Source organism: Anser cygnoides, chromosome 2, assembly GCF_040182565.1.
Source record: "Anser cygnoides isolate HZ-2024a breed goose chromosome 2, Taihu_goose_T2T_genome, whole genome shotgun sequence".
NCBI lineage: Eukaryota > Metazoa > Chordata > Aves > Anseriformes > Anatidae > Anser > Anser cygnoides.
The window spans coordinates 117,676,431-117,702,257 of NC_089874.1; the positions used below are offsets into that span (position 1 = coordinate 117,676,431).

The window sequence follows — 25,827 nt, forward strand, 5'->3', positions numbered from 1 at the left end:
TGACTGGATAACAACATGGACTGGTTTTCTGTGCCTATGCTCCTAACGTGGCTTCTCCTGCAGGTGGTCTGGAGCCAGGTAAGAAAACAAAGAATACATATTCTTTATATTCTTAAGTAAATGATGCAAGTTGAGATGAGTTTGAGAAGAAAAGACTTAAGTATGTGGTTGTTGCAAAATAAGAAGTTCGTTGTCTTTTTTTTTGTGGAGGAGAAAAAGATTTCTGTTTCCTTGGGATCCTATAGCTGCTATTTTTAATAGGCTTTGTTATACATTAGAAGAGCCCATTTGCACGCCCCATCTGAGCAAAATGTCCACTAGCATTAAAAGTAGTGTTACCAGAATTGTAAGTCTAGAGTTAGAGCCAAGATAAGTATTAAAATTTATTTTGCTACTCCATATTTGAATAGAAATATGGGGTGTGTGTGTTTTTCTCACTACAACACATTTTATATTGAAATTGATGCATTTTTAGCTGCTGGATTTGCTTTTCTATGACCATTCTCTGTTCCTCCAGTCCAGCTAAACTGCTTAATGCCAAAAAATAACAATGACAGCTTTGAGATTTTGTATTTCCTTTCTTTTGTAGAGAAGGTAGTATTTTGCTGATCTTGTGATAATTCATTGTAGAGGCCAGGTGTATTGGTGATACACAATACAATTAATTCAGAGAACAAAAACCAGAGGGTTTTTGTAAGTTCACTTCTGCTGTTAATAGCTTCAGGGTAATTTACAGAGTAAGGTATTCCTTTAAGTGGAATAATCTTATCTTTTTTAATTTATGCAACTTAACTGTCTGATTTTGTGAATCCAGCTCCAATATCTTGCTTTGGCAGTCAGATATTCTTTCTCTCCATTAAGAGATGTTCATATATCTCCCTCAGTCAAGAGTTTAACCCCAACCCCGCAACTCACATAGCTCCCTGTATCCCCCACTGCCTCGAGTCCTACATTTCTATTTCCTCACACATCACAACTTCTTCTTCCCCTGTTACCAAATCTTTGCACACTCAACCCTCAGCCTTGTTTAGATTCCACTGAAGGCTTTTATAAATCATGTAACAGGCGGTGCAGACTGCTATCAGCATCTACAAGCTATCACACATCAAGCTGACTCCTAATAACCAGTTCCTGGGTGAGGCAGGAGCTTAAGATCATGAGGGCTCCTTACTTGGTTTCCATGTTCATTATGGTCAGGAAGAGCTCCGTTCATACGTCTGGATGCCAATACCATAAGTTACATAGTCTGGAGAAAACATTGGTAAGTTAGGATGTCTCGTCCAAACTACCTGACCATATTCCACATGAAGTCTGTGGTGAGACCAGGAAATTTTCATCAGGTGATTCATCACATCTTTGTGTAGAAGCTCAGCGAGGTACATCATCTTTTAGACATGCCAGGACATCATGGGGGTGCCATACCTATTTTCAGGAGCGATGAATTATGTATACAATTACCCATTTATTTCTCCACTGATTACATGTCTAATTTTAATGACTAAAATAGGTGAGGTGTTTTTCCCAACTGTTCAGGGTGCACTTGAATTACTAAACAGTTAAATGTGCTGACAAGCCATGGTTTGACCCACCTTTAAAGTAACTTAATTCACATGAATCATGTTGTTTGCCAAAGTTAGGGAAAAATATTATAAATGTTCAGAAAAAAATGTTCTGGGTAGATTTAAAAGTAGCGTTGGTTAGACTAAATTAGATTCCTCCTTGGTAAACCTCACTTCATGTAACCTCCCCCTGTATGTGACTGTGAACTGTGAATCTGTTATTTGTTCACAACATTTTCAGAGACTAGAAATTCATCGTACGGGTCTCAGTTGTCAGGCTGGTGCTGAGACTGAAGCTGTTACTACTCAAACAAGTAATACACAGATACTCCTTTGGGAACTCAGCGTTCTGCTGTTCGGATTCACATGCCTAAGGACCTAATTTTGTTCAGAAACAAGTAGAAAGGAATGATGAAAGGAATTCCTTCTGCGTAAAACATTCAGCGACAGTTTTCAGATACCGGCGACCAGCCTGGATTTCAGTTGCTTGCTGAATGTGGTATTCTTCAGTGATGGACTCATAATTTGGTTTATGCACCATAAATACCACTGGACTTAGCTACAGTTATTTCAGTTTATGAGCTTTGGCTGCAGATAAAGGAGCTTTTCCATGAGCTAACCAGTTTTTACCTTTAAAGCAGTTACGTTTTCTGATTAGTAGAAACGGGAACATTGTAATTATTGAAACTAAAGATATTTTACTCTCCATTAATGGCTGTAAGTTTATTCAATACATATAGCTATGATTCCTCTCCTCCATCAACAATCTTTAACAGGAAAGACCACAATGTGATTTTAATTTTTTAATATTACAAACTTTACTTCTCAATGTTTTTCTCTCACGTTACCTGGAAGTCTGTCTGAGGGCGGGAGTTTAATAGCAAATAAATTGCTCAAAGCACGTACGACACATTTCGCTTGCATACTTTCATCTTGTTTTATAAGCTTAAGTTTCATTTCAAATCTTGAATACGTGGATCAGATACTGTCTTGGGGATCTCTTGTGATAAAGGAACATAATGATAGGATATGAGTGCAATAGAATTTCAGAATGTAAGAGACATCTATTGACATTACATATTTATGGGTGATTTGTCTGGAACATATATTTTGTTTCATTGAACTGTATCCATATATATTTATATGGTTATTCTTTTTCTAAATCAATTTTTATTTCTCGTGTATCAGTGTAAACCTGAATAACACCAGTTAACTCAGTGAAATATGAGAGCAAAATCAATCCTTCAGCATTTGTGCGTTTACATTTGCACAACTTTAGCAAGGGTTTTACAAAGGACTCATTCACTTTTCCATGATGATACTAGGTTTTTAGGAGTCAGGTATATTGAAACCTACCATAATCTGAAACAACCCAAAACTGTGAGGTACTTGTTCTCTAATAACATGACCGCTTCAGGAGGAGTTGGGTTAGGAAACAGATTCTACTCAATGGTTTCTGGAACTGACACATCCAGGTAAAAAATCTTAAACTTCTAAATTATAGCTTCCAGTTTGTTAGGCAAAAAAAAATGTTTTCCCCCTCTTAAGCAATCAGAATAAATGACTAAAATCTGAGAAAAATGATGAAGCAACAGTTTGAAATCATTTTAGTTCAGATGAATCAAAAGGATAAAATGAGATTTCAGGCTTTTGTATTTACAGTATTTTTTGTGCCATTTGCTGACATTTTTACAAGACAGTCATTTCAGATTGAAAAAGAAATCTTTCATTAGAAAGCCAAAGTAGGACATTCTGGCAATTTCTATACTTTCTTCCTGAGCCTTTCCCAAATAAAAAAAAAAAAAAATATATATATATACATATATATTTTTTTTTCTGCATTTGTTTACTGTTTTTATGTGAATCCAATCAGTCTTAGGGCCCTCAGTTATGTTGGCCTTCAAAATTATTCCTATCTTTATGTGCCAAAATTCATGTCTAAAAGAACACATGCATTTAAATCTCTCTTGAATATTCTGGCCATGCAATTTCCTTAGCCACTATACAGGAGGAAGAACTGACCAAAATTTAGTGTTGTTTTGGACTACATGGACTTGCTTTTTGAAGCTTTTCAATATTCTGAGCTTGTACTGTTCATTGCTTCTAATGGAGGCTGCAGATATTTACCACAGTGGAAAAATACATTCTAAAAGATACTACATGCAAAATTACATATAGGAAAGATAGCAAATTATTTATACAGAGAACGAAATCAGTCAGGAGTAGGGGAGGAAACTATAGCAAGAGTTAAAGTAAAAATCCCACCCTGCTATACAGAATTGGAGTTATAACTTACTATTTGATGTATCCACAACTTATATTGTCAGGTCTTAAAATTTAAGTGTTGTTTACCTTCAGTTTTTGAACTTCTTTTCAAACATACAAATAAAAACATACAAATTTCATAGAAGTAATAGGTTGTGAAAACTTCACAGGAGCAGTGCTGGGTGACTTGCTTGTTGGGCAACCTGGAGTGGGAGAGTCCAAAGCTGTCACAAGCAAATGAACATCTCCAGTCAAAGGAGAAGACAGTTGGTCCTATCAGCCCGATACAAAGCATGGTGCTAAGTGCTGTTAGTTGAGCATAAAACTTAAACTGTTATACTCTTATACCGTTGAGAGAATAATGTTAGTTGCATTTCATTGTGTGCCTTTCTAATAATATTTTTTTTATTTCCCTCTCCCCAGCCTGCTCCAGAGACTACTGGTGAGTTCTGCTTACAGATCTATTTGTATGCATGGGAGGCAGTCAAAAAAAAAAAAAAACAAAAAAACAGCTGCTCATAAACATCACTAGGACAGACGCAGATTTATAATTACTGTTATTGTTATTGCATTAATTTTCACACATCATAAAGATAACAGCAAGGGCTCATGTCCTACCTCACTTGTCTTTTTACTTTTCAGAAATAGACGTAGATGGAGGAATTGATCAAGACATCTTTGACATCAATGAAGGTATTTTCTTTTTAAATTCAGTTTCTCTTTTAAATTCTTTTTTTTTTTTTTTTTTTTTTTTTGGTAGCCATAGATCAATAGAATAACTGTATGTTAATCTCCTTTTCCCTTTAGCTTTAGGACTAGACCTTTTTGAGGGAGACATCAAACTTGATGGGGTGAGTTCAAATATTAAATATAACACAGGAACTGTGTCATCAACTTATGCAATGTGAAGTGTTAGTGGCATGAAAATGATTGATGCATCCTGCTCATACTAACAATAAATAAGTTTATGTTACAATAAACTGAAAATGCTTGGGGATAGATTTCTACAAATGTCATAGACAATGAAGGATTTGGGTGGATTTGCAGAAACATTATCCAGAATAAGGTCAGTCTAGCCATTAGTCAATATTATTAACATCATGTTTTCTTCACTGTGGTTTTCATATTTTTACTTTTAAGATATTCAGCAGCACAGATCACATCCAGACAGGGTTATATAAAACATTCTTCATTTATCTGCACAATATTTATTATAAGCCAATTAACTTTACAGACCAGTGCTGCAAAACCTTCATCATATATGTAGATTCACCAAAGCCATTGGAAAATTAGATCTGTGAGTAATACCACATTTTAAATTATCTGTCCCATATCCCTGTCCAATCAATAATATTAAAAAGTATTTGCATAGCTAGTGACACCTCAAAGATACCTAGTGAAAACACCTAAATTGTCTTATACGCCTAAAAGAAGTAGTGTTTTCCTCTCCCTTTAGGTGAACTGCTGCTGCTCAGGCATATCAGCGGAAGCAAAGAAAGCACTGGTTAAGGACACAGGAACGAACCCTTGCATTATGAAAAGCTAGAGAGTTATTGATGTCTGTGCTCATTTCAGGACTTTAGGTCTTAATGCTTCCCACAGGAGCTGAAGTTCTGCTCAAATGAATCAAAATCTCAGGCAATCTGTATGGAGAAAATGCTGCAGAAATCAGAGTCATTAGTAGAAGAGAGTGAAAGGACTTCAAACCAGAGCCATGGACCTCTGAGTGATCTGTCAAAGTCTTTGAATTCTTTGATTCCTTATATGTCTTAAATGGACTTGTAAGAGACATAATGCATGTTTTGCATTAACACTGTTTTAGTTTTTGATCACAGATCGGTTTGTACTGAAAACTGCATACTTACTTTTTCTCAGATGCAGGAGCGAAACTCCATCATTGGTGACAACTATCGGTGGCCCCACGTTATCCCCTATGTCCTTGATGATAGCCTGGGTACAGTATTTGCTCTTGACAATGTGTTTATGTCATGTTGATTGAAATGTTAAATACAGGTCAGCAAATATCTGTGGCATCTTTTCCTCTTTCTCAGTGCCACACTATAAGTCTAGAGCATTTCCCACAGCAGGATTAGGCCTGGGTGTGCACCAGCAGGATATATCACCTTGGTCTTGGTGCTGGTGTCCCACCTCCTTTCTTAACCTGGATGCTTCTTAACCTGCCGTAACCCAGCAGACTGGTTTGTTTTTAAAGGCACTTGTCTGAGACATGAAATGTACTAAGCAGAAGAAATAAAATGGCACTGAAGATCTTTTTAAAGCCAGGAAGCTTACTTGGTCATTTATATCACTTAGAGCACTGATGGCAGCTTGGTATTCTGGCTTGCAAAGAAGTTTGCAATGATACATTGCTAGGTGCCCTGCTGTGGGGCCAGGAACACATCACAACCGGTCTCCATCCCTTCACTTCCACCCAGCTGTGGCTTTGCACGGCAGAGGTGAGTGGTGAGACAGGGAGCATGAGTCCTTGCTGTATACCAGGTGAGGAGACTGTGTCCTCACTACAGAGTGAGGAGTCATCCTTCTGGTCTGTGACAGAAAAAAAAATCACCCACCCCCAGTTTAGGTTAGGAGCTAAAACACTGAGTGATTTGAAACCATGCAATCTGCTCAGAGGAGATAAGCCAGACACAAAGTCAGCACGTTCAAGTCCTGGAGAGATTCTATGACAGATATGTAGCTTGCAGTTTGCACTAGCTGAAATCCAATGTCTTCGTTCCCTGTTTCTTTAATACTTGCTCAGATAAATCTCAACAAAGTGAGAGAATTTACAAAATTAAGAACCACACGCTATGATGTATTATATATCTAACATGTCATATTTTATACTGAAGTACCAAAGCAGAATTACAGAGAAACAAAACAGGAAAAAGATAAAATGCCACAACTGCCTAATTTATGGTTTTTAGGTTCCTACTCAGGTCTTAATCTAGCAAAAAGCTTGGTTATTTTAATCAAAGATTGCCGAAGCAAGATCCACCCTTAGGACTTGCTCTATACGGGTATCAGGACAAAACCGATTGGCTCAATATTGACAAGAACACTGTTTGCTTTGCAGAAATTAATGCTAAGGGGCTCATCCTAAAGGCATTTGAACAGTATCGACTCAAAACCTGTATTGATTTCAAACCCTGGGAAGGAGAGAAGAATTATATATCTGTGTTCAAGGGAAGTGGGTAAGAGGAATAATATAAAATAATTGTAATCCCTTTTGGCTACAGACTGTTTTTATGACCAATATTCACTCTAAAACTCATCTGATTGTAATTTTCTAGTTTTGTTGTGTCCTATTTCCAGTCATTTTTAACTAGAAATTGTAGTAGCTTCCAAAACAGGTCTTACCTTGGTAGTAATTAACAATTTCTAGCTGATGTTTGTTTCTAAATACAAGAAGTAATTAAGTCCTTAAAGAGGTAATTTTCTTGGCATGACAAAAGATCTGAAACAAGCCAATTACTTTCTTGACTGATCTTTGTCTATATGGACTGTCACTTTCACATGGCCATACTGAGCATACCTTAGTTTTTAGGAAAAAAAAATATATACCCAGTGGAAATGTGATCGTTTTAGCTGTGGGAAAGCAGATTTGTTTCATTATAACAAATGAAATTCTGTTTGAACAATGTCAGATCAGCATTCAGATATTTTTAAATACTGCACATCATTGAGACATTTTATGGAGGTTTCAGTTTATTTACCTATTTGGATCAATAGTTACGCTATTTCACCTCAAGTTTTGCAAAATAAGATACTAGAAAAAGGTGTCAAAATTGCATCAACTTCTTCACTTTCTAAGATAGTCTCTACCAAACAGTGGAACAGAACAAATATATTCTCCAAGTTATGCTGGACTATTTCTCTCATGATAGATAAGTAGATCAGGGAAATCCTGATAGCCTAGTGAGGAAATTTACTTTCAGAAAGTAATTTCCTGATACAAGAATGCATTCATAAATGGGAAAAGATTTTCTGATAATCAAAATATTTCCCATTCCCTTTATCTTTTTCTGAGATATTTGTAGCAGATAATTGTTTCAAAATTTCCTCAGTCTCTGTCTCTTTACATTTTCTAGTCTTCATACTAAACATGTGATTTTGAAACTCAGTCCTAAAAGATGTATAAGTGGAGACTTAGGAAGCAATGTGTTTTCCCAGTCTAATGATTCTTTGGCTCTTTGAGCCAAACGGAAAACTCATGTAGCTAAACTCTGGAGTTCTTTGTCACATAAATCATGCATTTTCTAATAACTGTACCTGGAAAAAAAAAAAAAAAAGAACCACAGTATTTAGCCTATGACAATTCAGAGACTTCTGCACAATGGTTCATTTATTAACTTATTATTTATTTCCTATTAGAAATAAATGAGTCATAGTGATTAAACAAGTCACACTATTTGGATAACGTGTCTTGCCTTCTTGCCTGGTGTATTGCTTGCCCTGAAATGTTTCTATTATCTCAGTTATCACAGTTATTATAGCACTAAAACTACCTATGGTCACTATACTTTTTACAAGCCTGAAGTTAAACTCAGCAGACTCCTGAAAATGGCTGTCCAGTTTCAGTGAGCTAGCTTTGGGCTGTACAAAGAAATTATCAGAACAAACCCTGCATTAATTGCCTTTCATTTTATTCCATTCCCATGGTCTGGTATGGACAAGGTAAAGAATACATGAAACAACCCATTTCCACTCTGTCATTCCTAGTTTTTTGTTTGTCAGCTAGGACTCCCCTGGCTGCAAACTGAGGAACTCAGTCCAGAGGGTACGGCACACATAGAGGCACAAAGGTCCTGGCAACCCCATCCAGATTCATAAAGTTTTATTGCACCAAAAAAAAAAAAAAAAGATGATAAATCATCTTCACCTTTCTGATCTGGCTTGCATCTATGAAACGTATAGAAAAAGGTGAGGGAACTTTCCTAGCAGGTCACAAAATCCTCGCCTGGATTATTTTTTTGAATTCAAATGAAGTCAACCACAAAGGAAACCACCTGTCATTCTGTTGTCTGCCCTGTATGAAAACAAGCCTGCAGTCTCTGATACACATACACAGTGTCATCAAACCCTATACAAAAAGCTCTCTCCTTTATTTTTTTAGGAGGATGTTGGTGTAAAAATGTGCCTGGAATAACTGCTGCTAATAATTTGTAGACAGTATCATCACTATTGATGGCATGTATCGCCTTATCACCTGTCTTCCAAAAAGCAGGCTGGTGAGATTAGTGACAGCAGTTACCTCCCTGCTCCTCTAGCCTCTGAAAGAGCAACTAGCAGTGCAGAAAGCATTGAATTGGTGAAACAGGCTCTAACACGTATGGAGAAGCTGGCATTCTCCATCATTTTCTCCCTTCCTAAAGACATCACTCCCTTGGGGTGGTCCCAGGTGTCCCTTGTCCCACTCGCATGGTTTTATTCTCAGCACTGAGTGATGCAGAGTGCACGTTTACTCCTTCTGTGGTTGCTGAATGATGGTGTCGTAGGCATTTGGCAGACTGAAGGCAAGGCGATACTGCATCCCCTGGTGTTTGGATGTGGATATTAACAAGCGTCCAGGATGTGCTCGTAGCCTGCTGCGCTCTACGCAGCAGCTGCAAAGCCAGAGGTGTCTGCTTTAGTATAAAGTGGGCCCAGAACTATATTGGACTTCTTAGACTTTTGCACAATCAGAAAAAAAAATCATAGTCAATATGAGGCCATGTTCAAGGGAAGCCAGTGAAATTATGGATGCTGTATATGCTCCCTCCCAGGCCTCGTGCTGTGATTTTAATGAGTAATCAATAGCTAAGGCCTGTGCTGGTTTGTGGAAAGAGAAATCCTGTAGAGTATGTTGCACTAATAAGTTGCAGGGTCCTACAGTGCCTGGTGTGCTTGCTTTTTACATTTCTGGGGTGATGGGACTGTAAATTCTATGGTGTATTTTGTGCCCTATTAATTTTATGGACTTCATTGGGTAGGTGTTGATTTATTTGCTGCGTAAAATATCAATTTAAATGTGCTTGCTAGTTTGTGGACATGGGGTGCCATTTTATTGGCTTGTGCAGATAGCTCACAGATTTATTTATTTTTTTATTCTTTAATAAAAACTTCCAGCATAGCTGTGGTTTTACACAGCCTTGTGAGTGTGTGTCAGCAACAAGTGCCCTAGCACCATGTCTCACAAATAGCAAGAAAGAAAAGAGGTTATGAAAAGCCCTGTCAGACCCACCAGCCTTTCAGAGAGTAAGCGCTGTCCCCTGGGGTGGACCTGGCCTGGCAGTCGCAACCCCTCACCAAAGCAGAAGGAGAGCACAATGTGGAGAGGCAGCTGAGATGGAAGAGGTGAGAAGTGGCATGACCATGGTTTGTCTGGCAATAAGGCAGGTCCAAAGTGTGCTTGCAGTCAGTTATGATGGTCCAGCTTAGTAGCAGCAAACTTGTTAATTCGCAGTAAATAAATTGTTTTAAATCATGTGCCCATAGTCTTTGATGTTTGTCTTCGTTGCTTTTTTCTGTCACAAATAGTTAAACTTTTCTTTTTTTTTTTTTTTTTTTCTGCTAATGAAAACCAATTAAAAGCAATCCAGCCAGAGCTGGAGAACTGCTTATTCATCGAAGCAGAGCTAAGTGTGGGAGGAAGGGATCCAGTAAGGAACAGATCAATGAAAAAGCGCTCACTGTTGAAAATGTAACTTTAGCACTCAAAATATGCGTGTTGAACGGACTGAATCTGGAGTTTGCAGGGCACAGGGGTGGCATGTGCTTCACAGATCCATCTTTCAATCTTATTTCCACGTTAGTTGCTGGTCCTCAGTGGGAAACCGCCAAGTGGGCTTGCAGCAGCTCTCAATCGGAGCCGGCTGTGACAGGATTGGGACCATTCAGCACGAGTTCCTTCACGCGCTGGGCTTCTGGCACGAGCAGTCGCGGTCCGACCGGGATGACTACGTGTCCATCATCTGGGACAGGATTCAGTCTGGTCAGTCACTCCGTTGGTTTCCCATTCGGGCTCTGGTGTGATGTATTTTGGGTTTGGAACATCTCTTTCTGCCTTCCTCCCATGGCTGAAACGTTCTCCTGCCTTGACTTATTTTTCAAGGCCAGCATACCAAGAAATTAAATGTCAAGTGGCATCTGTTTGGGACAGACAGCCTCATTTGTTGTTGCTGTGGTTATCATTCGTGTCACGGCAGTTCCCAGAGTCCTAACCAGAAATCTGAGGCCTACTGTGTAAAATGCCATACAGTCAAGCAGCAGAAGAGAGTAATTTCATTTGTTTGATACTATAAAATCACTATTACTGAGGGAGCCTTTAAATAATTAAAAAATAATCCTGCCCTGCAAAACCTGGTGTGACCAAAACCAGCAGAAAATCTGGAGGGAAGGGGTCGGCCTTTCTCTTTCTCCTCTGCTTGCATCCCCAGGGAGGGCACGCAGGCTGGGGAGACCCTTTTTAGGTTTCCGTCATGCAAGCTGTTATTTCGGCAACACAGCTTTCCATTACAACCACGTTGTGGCATATTTGGCACAAGCCAGCCTGTGGCACAGGGTTTCTTAGGGCTGTGGTCGATGCCTACTTCTTCAGCACACCACCATCCTCTGTGGCTTCCATGCAGCTTTGAAAACAAGCCTGAGCCCAGACATGGTGCTGGCCTGGCTCAGGCACACTCAGAGGACTCGCAAGCCCATCAATGTTTATGAGTAGCTTCATGGTGAAAAGATTTCTGATTTCTGAAAAATCCTTCCTTCATGCAGCAGAAATCATCATGTTACATTCCAGTGGCTGAACAGGGAAGCTAAATAAATCTAGGCTAGGATTAAAACAGTTTTACAGAGTAAGTACAAGAAAATGATTACCAAAGAAAACTCTTGGGGGGTCTAATTGGTTCTCTGACACCTTATGTACATCAAAACTTGGTCATCTTCAGCAATAAACAATTTTTCCTTCTATTTTTCCCCTTCAGGTAAAGAACATAATTTCAATAAATATGATGATAAAACATCAGACTCCCTGAATGTTCCCTATGACTATACGTCTGTGATGCACTATAGCCAAACTGCATTCAGGAACGGGACTGAACCAACTATTGTGACGAACATACCAGACTTCATGGATGTAATAGGGCAGCGAATGGATTTCAGCGATTATGATCTCCAGAAACTGAATCGACTGTACAATTGCTGTAGGTTTTTCCATTTCCTTTAAATTCTTGCTTCTGGTAGTTGAAGGAAATAAGGGTGATATATACATGCTGGACTCATCCAGCCACAAGTAAAAGATACGCAAACATATTTGGAGAAGTGAATTGTGTTAAAAACACCAGAAATATTGGTACAGCTAGAAATAACATAGCCCTCCTGCAGAAATACTGCTGTGTAGCTGAGTTTTCTGTGTAGCTCCATTTGACCTTTAGTTAAAAACCAGCTTCTCTCAGCAGCTGATTTTGTTCGTCCCTTCGGTGGCTGTTTAAAACATGTGCTTCTAAACAAAGCTTTTTTTTTTTTTTTTTCCTTCACCCCCGTTATTCCACAGCTGTTCAGACAGCATACAGAAATTAGTGTCTTTGCTGTGGCTCTCATACCTACTCAGTTCTCAAGCAGTCTGTGAGACAGAATGTGTGTCCATGCAAACAGGTTATGGATGCTGTTAGGAAGAAAATGCAAGCACTGAAAATTGTTGATTTTAGTTTCAAACCAGCCCCTTAGAAAAGTGGTCAAAAGATTGGTTTTGCTCACATGGGATTTCTTTTAGAAAGTTGAATGACAATAAGAGACTGGAGAATATAATTCTGAATTGTGACTGTACCTGTTGTGCCCTGGCACTCAAATGAAAACTTTTACTTCATTGCCTCAGTATGCCAAGCAGTGAGTAAGGTCTTACAATTACATTAAAAAAAAAAACAAACAACAATGTATTTTTATGAGTATATGGTTCTGATGGAAATATTTCTGTTCACATGGGTCTAAACCAAACACACACTTGCACTCAGCCTTAGCTTCCAGCACTTGACACACAGTCAATTAGCTCTTACATAAGTGCTTAAAGCAAAGGATGTCTTTAACGGTGGACAGGGTCCTTCTTACTCTCCATTAATCTTATATACTTTCCATAATTCTCACATATTATATAAATTCTTCATGACATTATAACTTTATTCTTAACCAACAGTCACATGTCCTTAGTGAAATAAACTCCATACATGCTGAAACTAGTGACAAAACTCCCACCACCTTCAGGGCAATCAGGATTTACCCTTCACCCTGCTCTGTCACTTGGCATAGTATATATAGGGTGTACGATATCCATAAGTGGTCTTCAGATCATCCACTGCTTGCTCAATGGCCCCTGTGCCATAGAGGACAGGTTCTTCATGGGTCCCAGCCCTCACCCACCCAGTTCCTAAACTGATCCTTTCAGGTTAGAGGAAAGACCAAGAATGCCAGGCAGGTGTTCTCCCAGAGGAATCAAAAGATTTCCTTTTTTTTTTTTGCTGAGCAGGATTTTAGGAAAACTTTAAGCTGAATTCCTGCTAAAGGACTTTGAGGTTAGGAATTGACATTAAAAATTGAAAACTTGGTTCCTAAACTGAAACAAACAAACAAAAACCAACAACCTACAACCAACAGCATAAGTATTCCTGACTGCTACTTTAGTTCTGCTCTGATTTCTTCTTCAGGACATATGATAAAGGTAGATTTCAGAATGTTTTCCCTTTCTAGCATATTATGTAACAGAAAAGATCATGACGTTCCTCAGCCACTGGAAGTTAGGACTCAGCACTCATCCCCCCATGTACTGTCTTCCAGTCCAGCCTTTCACTAAACAGTGAGAAAGTATCTGTCTTTCAGTGCAGATGAGGTTCAAAAAGCCGTTCTCCTGTGTCATTAATTAATCTAAGAAATGGATTGAATGCTGTTGGGTCTTGCTTTTCTCTCTTCTTGTCCTTCAGTTCAGCATGCCATGCCAGCCAGCACTTTTTAATTAGTTAGGCTACAGCTTTCCTGTTTGGGCAAACTGGTTTCATATTTTGTTTCATGTTTTGATTTCAAAGAGTTCTTTCATTTAATAATTCACAATTCTTTTTGCTTTCTTGTTGACACCTTTGCTGTTTTTTATTTATATTCTTTCTCCAACCTTCAATATAACATTTACCATGAAAATCTTTCCTTGTTTTATTTTTATTTTTATTTTTTTACAGCATTGCACAAATACTGTATCTTAAAAAGTATCAGTTATACAACACTTCTGATATCATTGCTATCTTATAGAGTATTGTTAGCTTTCTATGAGGACAGTACAAAATAGCTCAGCAGTGCAAGTAATTTGGCAGCAGTTCAAATTTAAGTGCTTCCCTGAGCTACAGCCTAAGTGAAACATTTGGCATGCCATTGAGATTGATTTTTGTGATACTCAAGGTCCTTTTTTTGTGGTGCAATGAAACCTTTAAACCCAACACAATATTTTATACATAGGTTGAAAAGCAATCATCATGAAACATTTTATTAACTTAGTTATTTTCAAATCATAGCTGGTGTTACACAGAACTCAGTTGTAGTACAACGGGAAAGAAATCTAAGAATAGGGATAAACCTGGACTGTGGGTCTGTGTCTTCTTTTACTCATCCAGAGTTTGATTTAAACAGAGAAAACATTTCATACAGTATTTTCCCTTTCCTAGTCAACGGCAGTCTTCCATCACTTTATTTTTGACTTGTTAATATGCAAACCAGATCTTCAAAATTTGTTTGAGATGAGATATCCACCACTCTCAAATGTACCTTTACCAAATGTTTTTCCAATTCTGCATTTTGAAAATCAAGCAGAATGAGCAATTGCTCATTGCAGTGAAATGCTGTTGCTGTACTGTATTTCAAAATAAGTGCTCCAGTAGGTAAGTTAGTGAAACTTTACCAAAAGCTGTGACCATGTATCACAACCTAAAGAAAGCAGAGGAATGAATGGGAAGTCCTCAGACCTTTTGGCTATGTGAATGTTGATATGTCAGGGCTGGTGTTAGTGTTCCTTTTAAAAATAAAAGATATCATATGATAATTAGCTGGCAGCCTCCTGTGCTTGCTAAGTGCCCAGAGTGGTCCCGATGACATCTTATTAAAGTCAATGTTAATTGCCAAATGCTTTGAGTTCCTGAACTTTATATGTATGAATGCTGATGGTATTTGAAGCCACTGATTATTTTGTATTTGCATTTCTTAGTCTGTCTCTGCTCTTGACTTCGAATATCTTGTACTAAATGTGTGCCGTGTAACAGAGATTCATGCTTTTATTATATTTATTTATTTATTTATTTAATATTATAGCCTCCTCCCTAAGTTTCATGGACACATGCAGTTTTGAACTTGAAAATATTTGTGGCATGATTCAAAGTTCAGATGATAGCAGCGATTGGCAGCGTTTGTCTCAGGTTCCTACTGGGCCTCATACTGATCATACTAACATGGGAGAATGCGAAGGTACGAAAAAACACTGTTCTTATCTCTCTGGGAAATTTTTTCTGCAACGGCAAGTGAGTTGACTTTGCTCTTGGCCTTGTTCTATGTTTATTTGTTGACAGACTACGGTTAACTTTTGAACCAAGCAATATAAAACTGTATAGTTAGGGACGCCATGTGACACATTCTGTTTTCTGCTTATTAGAGAAAATTCAATGTTCTTATCTCTTTTGATCTGTTCTTTAATCTCAGTGTCACATCCTCACAAGAGAATTATGTAAAGTGTTCTAACCTATGGTACAGGCACATCAGAAAGACTGCTGCTTTTCTGAACAACTGCTCAGTAAATTTTTGGAGAGGATTGGTATTTAGCAATTACGTATGTTATCAGGGCTCAGGTGAGCAATCCACAGAGAATCATGGAATTGTAGAACCACAGAATGTCCTGAGGTGGAAAGGACCCACAAAGATCATTGAGTCCAACTTCTGGCTCCACACAGCACCACCCAAAAATCAGAACGTGTGTCTGAGAGTGTTTTCCAAATGCTTCTTGAGCTCAGTCAGGCTCGGTGCCGTGACCACTGCCCCAGGGAGCCTGTCCCAGTGCCCGACCACCTTCTGGGTGCAGAACCTTTCCCTAACCCCCAGCCTGACCCTCCCCTGTCCCAGCTCCATGCCGTTCCCTCGGGTCCTGTCGCTGTCCCCAGAGAGCAGAGCTCAGCGCCTGCCCCTCCGCTCCCCTCGTGAGGGAGCTGCAGGCCGCCATGAGGCCTCCCCTCAGCCTGCTCTGCTCTGGGATGAAAAGAATGAAAGAATGTAGCCAGCTGTTTCCTAACTTGTCAAAGAAAACTGTGAGTTCAGGAGCTTAAACCAGTCCTCCAGAGAGAATATCAACTGTGAATTACTGGCTCTGGGTGAACAGTTAAACGAGAGCACCCATGCTTTTGAGTACAAATTTCTAGAGACAGCCAAAAAAAAAAGAAAAAAAAAAGAGAAAAATAGAGTTCCAAGGAGAACAGTTCTGCCCCTGAAGAACATGAACAAGTAACAGCCCTCAGTCTGAAGATTTAGACAGGATCTAGCTTACTGTAACCCTAAATTTACTGTCTTGTAGCATTATCACGATATGATGTTAAGAATACATGTGCACCAGGACAAATTCGTTTTCACTCTCCTCTACCATTCTTTTTTAATTTTGACAGGTTCTGGCTACTTCATGCATTTCAATACCAGTGCTGTCACACAGGGAAGCGCAGCACTCCTGGAGAGCCGAATTCTGTATCCCAAAAGAGACTTTCAGTGTTTGCAATTCTATTTCTATCACAGTGGAAATGAAAGCGATCTGCTCCATGTCTGGGTCAGGGAGTATTCTTCAGCCCATCCAAATGGTACTTTGAGATTCATTGAACAGATAAAAGGTATGGAATAAAATTTCATTTTGGTTTAATCTATACTTGGTATCCTTTTCAAAGTTTGGGGGGAAATATTGTATGAAAGTGACTCATCTCCTAGTTTTATTCTTTTGCTTCTTCTCTAACTATGTAATTGAATCTCTGCTGGTGAAATTATACTTGATGGATCCTCAGTCAACCGTTTTCCTATAATATAATCAATTACAACAAATTACAAACTCTTGCATTATCAAGATAGTTTTCTCACCAAAATAGCTAAAATTCCATGAGCAGTCATTTTGACTGTTATAGAATTGCTGGTATCAATAGCAACAGATGAAGTTGGTCATTAGACTAAATTACAATGAATAAGAAAGAAGTAATAAAGAAATAGAAAGTATAAGTGCCCTGGAATACCTAACATACGAAGACAAAAAAAAAAAAAAAGATAAATAGAATTCAGCTTACTTTGTCAACAAGGTTTGGAGTGACTTATCCAAAATACAGAATAATAGAATCATTTAATTTGGAAAAGACCCATAAGATCATCAAGTCCAACCATCACCTAACACTACCAAGCCCACCACTAAAACATGTCCTTAAGCACCATGTCCACCAGTCTCTTAAGTACTTCCAGGGATGGCAACTCTACCACCTCCCTGGGCAGCAGACCATGATTTGTATTTTGAAGAAAACTAAGTTTTTGTGGTTTTAGGAGTCTATGGTCTGCAAAATGAGCAACAGATGACAGTTAATGGATAAAAGAGGTCCTTAAGCTAGAATTGCCAAAGTCACCTTTTGATTAAACCATATCCTCAGATATTTCACTATTGTTTGATCTCCATTACAGCTACAACTAATTCAGTCTGTTAGTTACACAAAGGTCTTGGGGAGTTCTTTTACACAATAGATATCAAGTCTGCTTCTTCTGCCTCTTTCTGTGCCTTTAGGCTCAGCTACTGCCCGTGCCTGTTTACAAACCCGAAACTGTTTTTGCTGTCCTGCAGCAGCTCTGGTTGCCTTCAGCCAGGAGCAGGGCAGGCAGTGGGGGCATGACGTATTACACTGCAGTAGCTGTTTTGCTCATTGAACATGAGTCAGAAACACCTGTCTTGCAGTGCACATCTGTGCAGTTCAAACAGGCGTTACTTAACACAGGAGGAAATTTAATGGAAAATAGTGGGGTGTTTTGTTCTTGTTTCTGGGATTATTTTTTCTCCTCCTAATTAAAACAACAATAATGAAAAACAGCAAAAAAATGAGATTCATATCTGAGATACATTATATTGTGTTTAGAACTGTTAGGAAAGTGAAGCATGAGTTCTGTACTTGGGATTGGCACTGCCTAGTCCAGAAATGTAGCTGAAAGCCTGGCCTTCGGTTCAGGTGAACAGAAACCAGCCAGCAAAAGAAATTATTTTGCTGCATGTACTATTAACAAAGGATGTCCTACTTTCACTTCTTTCACTTGCCTTAAAAGCCCTTTGTGCAAAAGTCTTTGCTTCTGTGCAAACTGTTCTTGCAGTCAAGTGGGATTTACTAGTGAAGGCACTTCTGGACACAGAACCAGACTTGCACTGAGGTTTTATTACATGAAGTAGGTTTTACAACTGCCGGGCTCAAATTTGAACTTAATATCATTAATCATTTGATGGGTGAATAGTGATTTTGCAGAGGCAAATTTCCAGCAAGCCATTTAAATATCAAAAAAAAAAAAAAAAAGTAATAACAAATGGACATATCTTGCAGTTCTAGGCTCCCAGAATCCTCTGCAGCTTTTTTTTTTTTTTTAAGATCTGTTGTTATTCAGTTATTTGAATATATTTGGCTCTGATTTTTTTCTTTTCTTTACAATAACACAGGTGACATTTTGTAAATTTAATTGTCACAACATTTGGACTAATTTAATGCAAAGTTCTTTAAAAATGTAAAAGAAAAAGAAGTCTGAAAACATTACCATTGTTTTCACTCTAATTAAAGAGCTACTATGCATACTAAATCTGGTGAAAAAATGAATTGAAAGAATATGATCTTGCACTGAAAAAAGTAACATCTAGAAGAAAAATGTTCCATCACTTCAACGCCAGTGGAACTGAGGAATTCATACGTAACATTAAGATAGGCTCTCTAGACCTGTACAGTGTTTGATTGTACTGCTTAGTTAGAAATCCCTACTCTTGTTTTTCAGGTGCACCTGCAAATTACTGGCAGCTCCATCACGTTTCTTTGAATGTCACAAGTAAATTCCGGGTGGTGTTTGAAGGTGTGAGAGGAACTGGCTTGTCAACTGGAGGCCTCTCTATTGATGACATCAACTTGTCAGAAACACAGTGTCCTCACCACACCTGGCATATCAGAAACTTCACACATCTCCTCAACACGAGTCCTGCAGGGCCAGCAGGAAGAATATACAGTCCACCTTTTTACTCTAGTAAAGGGTATGCTTTTCAGGTCAGCTTGTATGTAAATGGTACCACAGATAACCCATTTAATTTAGCAACGTACTTGCATTTGATTTCTGGAGCAAATGATGATCAATTGCAATGGCCCTGTGCATGGCAACAAGGTACCACGATTCTGCTTGACCAGCATCCTGATATTCGTCAACGGATGTCAAACCAAAGAAGTATAACGACAGACCCTCTGAAATTATCAGGTTAGTTAAATTCAGATGTGCTATCCAATACATTTAAAACAGCCAAAAGATAAGGAGTTAATTTTTTTCTTTGTGCAAATTAGTTCAGCTTTTTTAGCTTCTGGAATGGGTCATTTCCTTGCAGCAGCAATATAATTGATCCACAGACAAGAAAAATTTGAACATGTAAGGTAGGTTAAGCTGGGACCCTCAGTTTTGAAGTAGATTCACATAAGAAAGAGGTGGGTCATCCATGCCTAACATTTCTTTCATATGCTCTGTGAAGATGCATTTATATCTGCTTTAATGAGAATGCAAGTCTTCCAGAAGGCTTGAAGAGAAAAATACTGAATTAACAATATGCACAGATGATAGCAGGTGAAAGTGTAGCCCTTAAACACATCATCTCCCTCCTTGCAAAAGGAACTGGTGTCAGCGCAAATCCAGAAACCAGATGGACAAAGTACTGATTCATATTACATAATCTGCACTTGTTCAAGGTGTGACAAGATAAGGAGCAATTGTCCACAATAACTCGGTAAGGAGGCAAATTAGGTAAAGGTGTAGCTCTGAGAAATGTTAGGAAACTCTGTAAGGAGATATATTAAATTAAAATGACATGTTCAGCATTGGATAAAGACTGAATTTAAGCCAAAATGATTTTCTGCATCAATATAAAGATTTTGCCAAAAGAAACCACCTCCACCACTGTATTAGCTTCCTGGGCATTCAGACTACAACATTCATAAATGAAGGAATGCACTAAAATTTCTATTTCTTGGTATTATTTAAAAAATAATAATCCATGGTTGACATCCATTATTCTCTGACACTCTGTTTCTACGTTAAAACAATGTGGGTAATTTAGAAAGCCTAAATGGCCTCTCCTGTAAATGAATGATGATCACATCAGGTTCCCCACAGATGGTTCGCACTTTCCCTGTGCTCTCTGCTGTTATGGCCACAGCTCTCAGCCCTTTTCCTTCTTTAATGCTGCGGACTTGCAGTCTGTTTGTGCTCTGCCCCTTATCCCTTGTTTATTTATGTATTGCTTGTAGCCCCAGATTCCTGAGATAAGCCTTGTGACTCTTATCCTTTCTCTAATCAGTAGACATACCGGAGCAAGCAATTTGATCTCCCTGCTGGATACTTTTATAGACAATCATGCTCAGCTTTGAGATTTTAGATTTAGGGTCTAATGAAGGGGACAGCAGCAGCCTGTGATCACTTGTGTTGTTCAAGTACACTCTGTCCTCCATCCACATCAGCAGATGTTCTTTTTTTTTGAGAATCACCTAATTAATACATTTTACAGATGATTCATGTGCTACTCATCTTCTTGCCCAATACACTTGAAAAGGACTAAAAGAAAAAAGAAAAAAAAAAAAAACACAACAGGTTTTCAACCAGCACTCCAATAACTTCATCTCCAGCAGGCTCTTTTCTCAATACCTCAGATCAACCCACTGAAAAACTTCATTGTCTTGTGTGTCTCATCAGTGTGGAATCTCAAACAAAAAATCTACAAATTGTAGGCAGTTTCAACATTGTTTCTACTCCTTGAGTTTCAGGTAATTTATTCTCATCTCCCTCTTCATGATGTCCACGAGCAGAAGCAGGCAAAGTAGGGAACAGTCTGTCTTGAGTGTTGAGAGAGGCTTTAGTACTACTTTGCAGCAGAGATTAACTGAGAAGGAAAGAACCCTACTGAGAAAAAAATCCAGAGTGGTCCCACACTCATATTCAGTTATTTTTTTTTCCAGATTCTTCATTAACTTATTTTTGGGATAGGCCAGATAAAGTGGGATTAACAGCTTCTTTTCCCAATGGAACTACATTCATGAGAGGTCCAGGAAGTGGAATAAGTGCATTCTTAACTCATCAGAGACTTAGAAGCCGCAACTTTATTAAAGAAGACAGTATTTATATTCTTTTAACAATGGAAGGTATGTGAACATTGATGTTAGCTGATATTCTTAATAATACAGAAAATACACAGTGTCACATACTAACTAGTCACAAGTACTGTAGATATAAATACATGATGTACTTTACATGAGCAATTTTGGTGTTACTGATGTATCTAAAATCAAATCATGTATAAATAAATGTGTGGGTAGCTACATCCTTTTTCTAATCCATTATCTCATGTGTAGGTTGAAATCTAAGTGTATAAAATGATGCTACTCCTGTGCAAATTATTTTGAATAGAGTACTGTGAATAAGATTGTCTGTTTAAAAAATTAAAGAAATTAGGACATTTCCAAAATACATCATGCTCTTGAAAGTTAAAAAAGACTTTTTATCCATTATACCAGAGGAAGATATAGGGTAGTTCACACGATCTCTGCTCTTTATTATTAGAACTTATCATTCAAATAAGAGGAAAAAAAAGACATAAAGTAAAAGCCTTGTTTCTTGTGTTTTCTCACGCAGATATATCACATCTAGTATCAGCTCAGCCAAGTGTCTCACCAACCTTTGTTATGAATACTTCCACTGCCACCACCACCACCACGCCCACCACCACCACCACCACCAAGCCCACCACCACCACCACCACCACGCCCACCACCACCACCATGCCCACCACCACCACCACCACTACTACTACCACCACCACGCCCACCACCACCACCACCACTACTACCACCACCACCACACCCACCACCACCACCACACCCACCACCACCACCACCACCACACCCACCACCACCACCACAGCTAAGCCTACCACCACCAAAACACCCATCCCAACAGCCTCTGACACCCTGACCGAAGAGCCAGACACAGATACTCCAGACTCCTGTCCAGACAACCCGTGTGAAAATGACGGTGTCTGCGTTATTGTAGATAGAAAAGCAGTGTGCAGGTAACTGTCTTTATTCACTCAAATACAATTTTAGTAATGAAAGCTTCTAGTAGAATATGTCTTTGTTCCTAATGAAAGGAAAGACAGACTATAGCTAATTAAAAAAAAATAATAATCTCCAAAATCTGTTATTGCAAGAGACTTATGACCAGTTTGGGCAACAAAGTTCCTATCCTTGACATTTGACCATTTTGATGTACTCTGTTTGACTTTTCTGTAAATTATGTTTAGAATGTACTTATTTTGACTGATATGTTGGTCCAATGTTATGAAAAGGACTGCGCATCTCCTCAGAAGTCTATAGCAAAATCAAGAGTTAAATATAAATGCACTTGAAACAAAATAGGATTTGTATCAGTATAAAGTATTTTTAATAGCTCTCAAGCAGTGTAAGCAGAATAACTTTATTTTAAAATTTTACTCAGAGATATTGTGTAGAGAAAATTATGACCACAAATTAACCAATTCTAGTTGCTTGCTTTTAAACCAGTGACAAAGGCTGAGGACCAAAATGCTTGTTTACCCTGCAAGGAAATGAATAGCAACTTCTTTTAATCCTCTGTGGATTCATTTATGCAACCCACCTGGCTGATTAGCATTGTTCCTGCTCTCAGACAAACTCTAAGGCTGAAGATAGTAACAACATGCTGTGAAGCAGTGCCAAGGCAGGTAGACGGGGGGAGTGCTGTGAGGCAAATGTCTAAAGGCCAAGAGCAGCAAGAGCCGGTATGACTCACTGTTATGTCTCCCCATTTAGGAACCTTTTAAAAACAATTCTGTAAAGGGGCTTGTGCAACACAACAGAAGCAGGTCATGAGTGCAAGAAAATGTCAAGAAGCTGTTCCAAGAAGACAAAAAAAAAAAAAAAAAAAAAAGTCATTCTGAATGTTATGCTTGATTTCAGAATTTTCTGACATCTATTGTCTGTTTGAAGCTCAAGTGCCTATGTGTCCTACATGTCACGCTGGAGAAGTGTGTGACCAGCAGTCACTTTCTGCTCTAATTTTCTACTGGAAAACTAGAGGGGATGTGATAATAACTCTCTTTAAGCCTGATCACATAAAGTCCAATGGAGTCATTTTCAGGGCTGAGCATGTAGTTCTGATTAAATTATTTAGACAGAAAATGGAAAAACAATGACATAAGGAATAAAAAGGGTTAGAAAGATAGGTGCAGTTGTGAATTCAGTAGTACTGCACATATATTTTTTCAGTTAGGTCATTGGGAACCTCACATGCTCATGATAAAAAGTTTCAGAGCTGAAAGTGATGCTGAATAAGGTGAAGGACTCAAGGCTTGGAGGCTGTGTTTAGTGCAAAACCAGAGGATGGCTAGAATGTTAATCTTGCCTTCTTTGGGGGAAGGCAGAGACAGCTCACACGCGTTCTTAGAAAATAAGCCCCTTCTGGCAATGAGAAGGTCTGACCAGAACTTACACATCTACTAGTGGAGAAGTACTGAGCAGGGAGAGGGCAATGTGATGGGTCAGCTGGGTCAGTCTTAGAAAGGGGTAAATCCTGCACCTAAATTTTTCTTCGGGTGCTATCAGGTCGATGATACAGAGTCTGGCCTGTGGTCTTGACCCCATTTATCTTGCAAGTTCGAATTGCTGCATAAGGTGAGTTGAAAATTAAGAAGGCAAAGAGCATAAGAGAAATCAGGAGGATGAGATTTCCTGGAGGGTGGTAGATGTGACTTGATGGGATAAGAGCAGTGTAAAGCTTCTAGACCAGTTCCCTCTGAGTTTATTCAGCTACTACCTATAAAGGCTTTTTTAACTGACTGAGTGAAGAAGATAGAAGGGCTTTGTGTAAAAGCTGAGCATACCAAAAGGCAGAATTGCATCTGGATAGGAGGCAATTAGTATAGTGGAAGCAAATATTACATGATAGTGGTTCTAGTGACAGGTATCAGTTTCATGGAATGGAAATTGAGCTTTCTATCAGCAGAAGTGCTATAAACTTAGAGGAAAAGGAAGCAAATGAGTGAACTGAGTGACTCATGGGGCTTGTCTGTTGGTAGCAAAAGACCATTCTGTAGCAACAGCTCTGCAGATCAGCTGTGGCCAAGCCTGAAACAGACAAAAAAATCAGGCTGAAGCTCAGGTTTTCCAGCAAAGGCTCTCTTTGTCTTATAAAAGAAATGACCTGTAAAACAGTGGGAAGCTGAAGAAAGGGTACAGTCTATCCAGATAGGTAATATGGATAAAGTTTGGGATATAGAAACAGCACATCAGATATGCAATATTTTAAGTAGTCTTTTCATGCCTTCAATCTTTAAGTGACACCACACATTTGTTCTTTTACTTTCTAGATGTCCAGCAGGGGACGACTGGTGGTACATGGGAGAAAAGTGTGAAAGGAAAGGCTCAACTCAAGAAAACACTATAATAGCTGTTTCTTCAACCATAACTGTATTCGTTGTTATGCTTATTGTCACTATCACAACTGCAGTTTGCCTTAAAAAGAAATACAGCAAAGGAAAGGAAAAAGTAGAGAGCCTGACTCTAGAAGAACAAGTATGTATTTTGCCTTTTCAACAAAGATTATATATATTTGTTAAAAGCAAACAGTCAAATTCAGTAAAAAGTAAGCTGGAGTATGTCACATTTTTTAAGTCTGAAGACTCCAGCTTAAGAATTAAAGAGCTCTATTAAGTGCTACTAATTTTTCAAACACCAAAAAGCCACTTAATTCAAAACTCCTCCTCCACCCCCACCAATCTTACTGCCCTGATGGGAGCCTACATCGAGTGGGAGTTTGTGAACAAATACATTCATTTTCAGCTTGTAACTAAATTGTGTCTTTCCCTTAGTGAACTTGCATTTCATCTATTACAGCATTTTCTGCTAAATGCCAAAACAAAAAAAGCAAATTAATATCAATTTCCTTATTCAATGGACTTTCTGTATACAAGGAATGAACTAGCCATGGCTTAAGAACAGGTGAAAATAAAGACTGAAGGTTAAAACTGACTGGATCAGAAGTAAATAAGATATACAAGCTTGTTTTGATAGGAAGTTTCATAAAGTCTCAGACATCCAGACCCTTAGTTTAAATAGTGACTTAATCTTGGAAATAACATGAATGACATAACTTAGAGGGACTTACAAGGCCCAGGAGAAATTTTGTAAGCATATCGATGAGGAATAGCCTTACAGAGATCAATTTGAATTTTGTCCTAACATTGTTTGTGTGACGTGCTGTTGAAGTGCAGTAGCTCTTTGTAGTGCCAGATACTGTCACTGTTACTTTATGTCTTCCAACAAGTTATTTCATTTTCTTTGAAAGTAATTTTTTTATAGTATACACATACTTCCCTTCCTTACATACATGTCTTTTAAGATGTTTTTTTTTTTCCTATTTAGAATAAAACATCCTTCTGAAAATAATTCAAACAAGCATCAAAGACACAAGATGAAGATCACTGAAAAACCCCAACTATGTCATCATTCTTTCTGTTATTTTAAGTTCAGACATCATGATAAAGGTTTGTAAAGTCTGGAAGATAATGCATCATCTGGATAAAATACTGGGCTAATGCCAGTGAAACTTCTGATAGTGTTGTGTGTTGTTGCAATGCAATGCAGAAAGAAATGTTTTGTGTGACATGCCTGTCCTGTTCTTTAATTCTATATGAACATGAAGGAAATGGGTAAAA

At 38.4% G+C, this 25,827-nt stretch overlaps 1 protein-coding gene across 1 annotated transcript; it reads left to right on the plus strand.

Annotated features, from left to right (window-relative positions):
• On the plus strand, positions 1-25,827 carry MEP1B (meprin A subunit beta). The gene is made up of 15 exons (XM_048049370.2): positions 1-78; positions 4,248-4,266; positions 4,467-4,517; positions 4,632-4,675; positions 5,700-5,778; positions 6,901-7,018; positions 10,619-10,797; positions 11,783-12,001; positions 15,138-15,290; positions 16,472-16,687; positions 18,849-19,316; positions 21,059-21,241; positions 21,732-22,167; positions 24,481-24,685; positions 25,535-25,827. The coding sequence occupies exons 1-15, from the start codon at positions 16-18 to the stop codon at positions 25,550-25,552; spliced, it is 2,451 nt and encodes an 816-aa protein (XP_047905327.2). The 5' UTR covers positions 1-15; the 3' UTR covers positions 25,553-25,827.

Bases quoted from the DNA above. Each gene is read 5' to 3' on its own strand.
- MEP1B (XM_048049370.2), top strand. From the start codon at position 16: ATGGACTGGTTTTCTGTGCCTATGCTCCTAACGTGGCTTCTCCTGCAG. The intron at 4,518-4,631 runs GTATTTTCTTTT...TTTTCCCTTTAG, and splicing joins CATCTTTGACATCAATGAAG to CTTTAGGACTAGACCTTTTT. The intron at 5,779-6,900 runs GTACAGTATTTG...TTTGCTTTGCAG, and splicing joins TGTCCTTGATGATAGCCTGG to AAATTAATGCTAAGGGGCTC.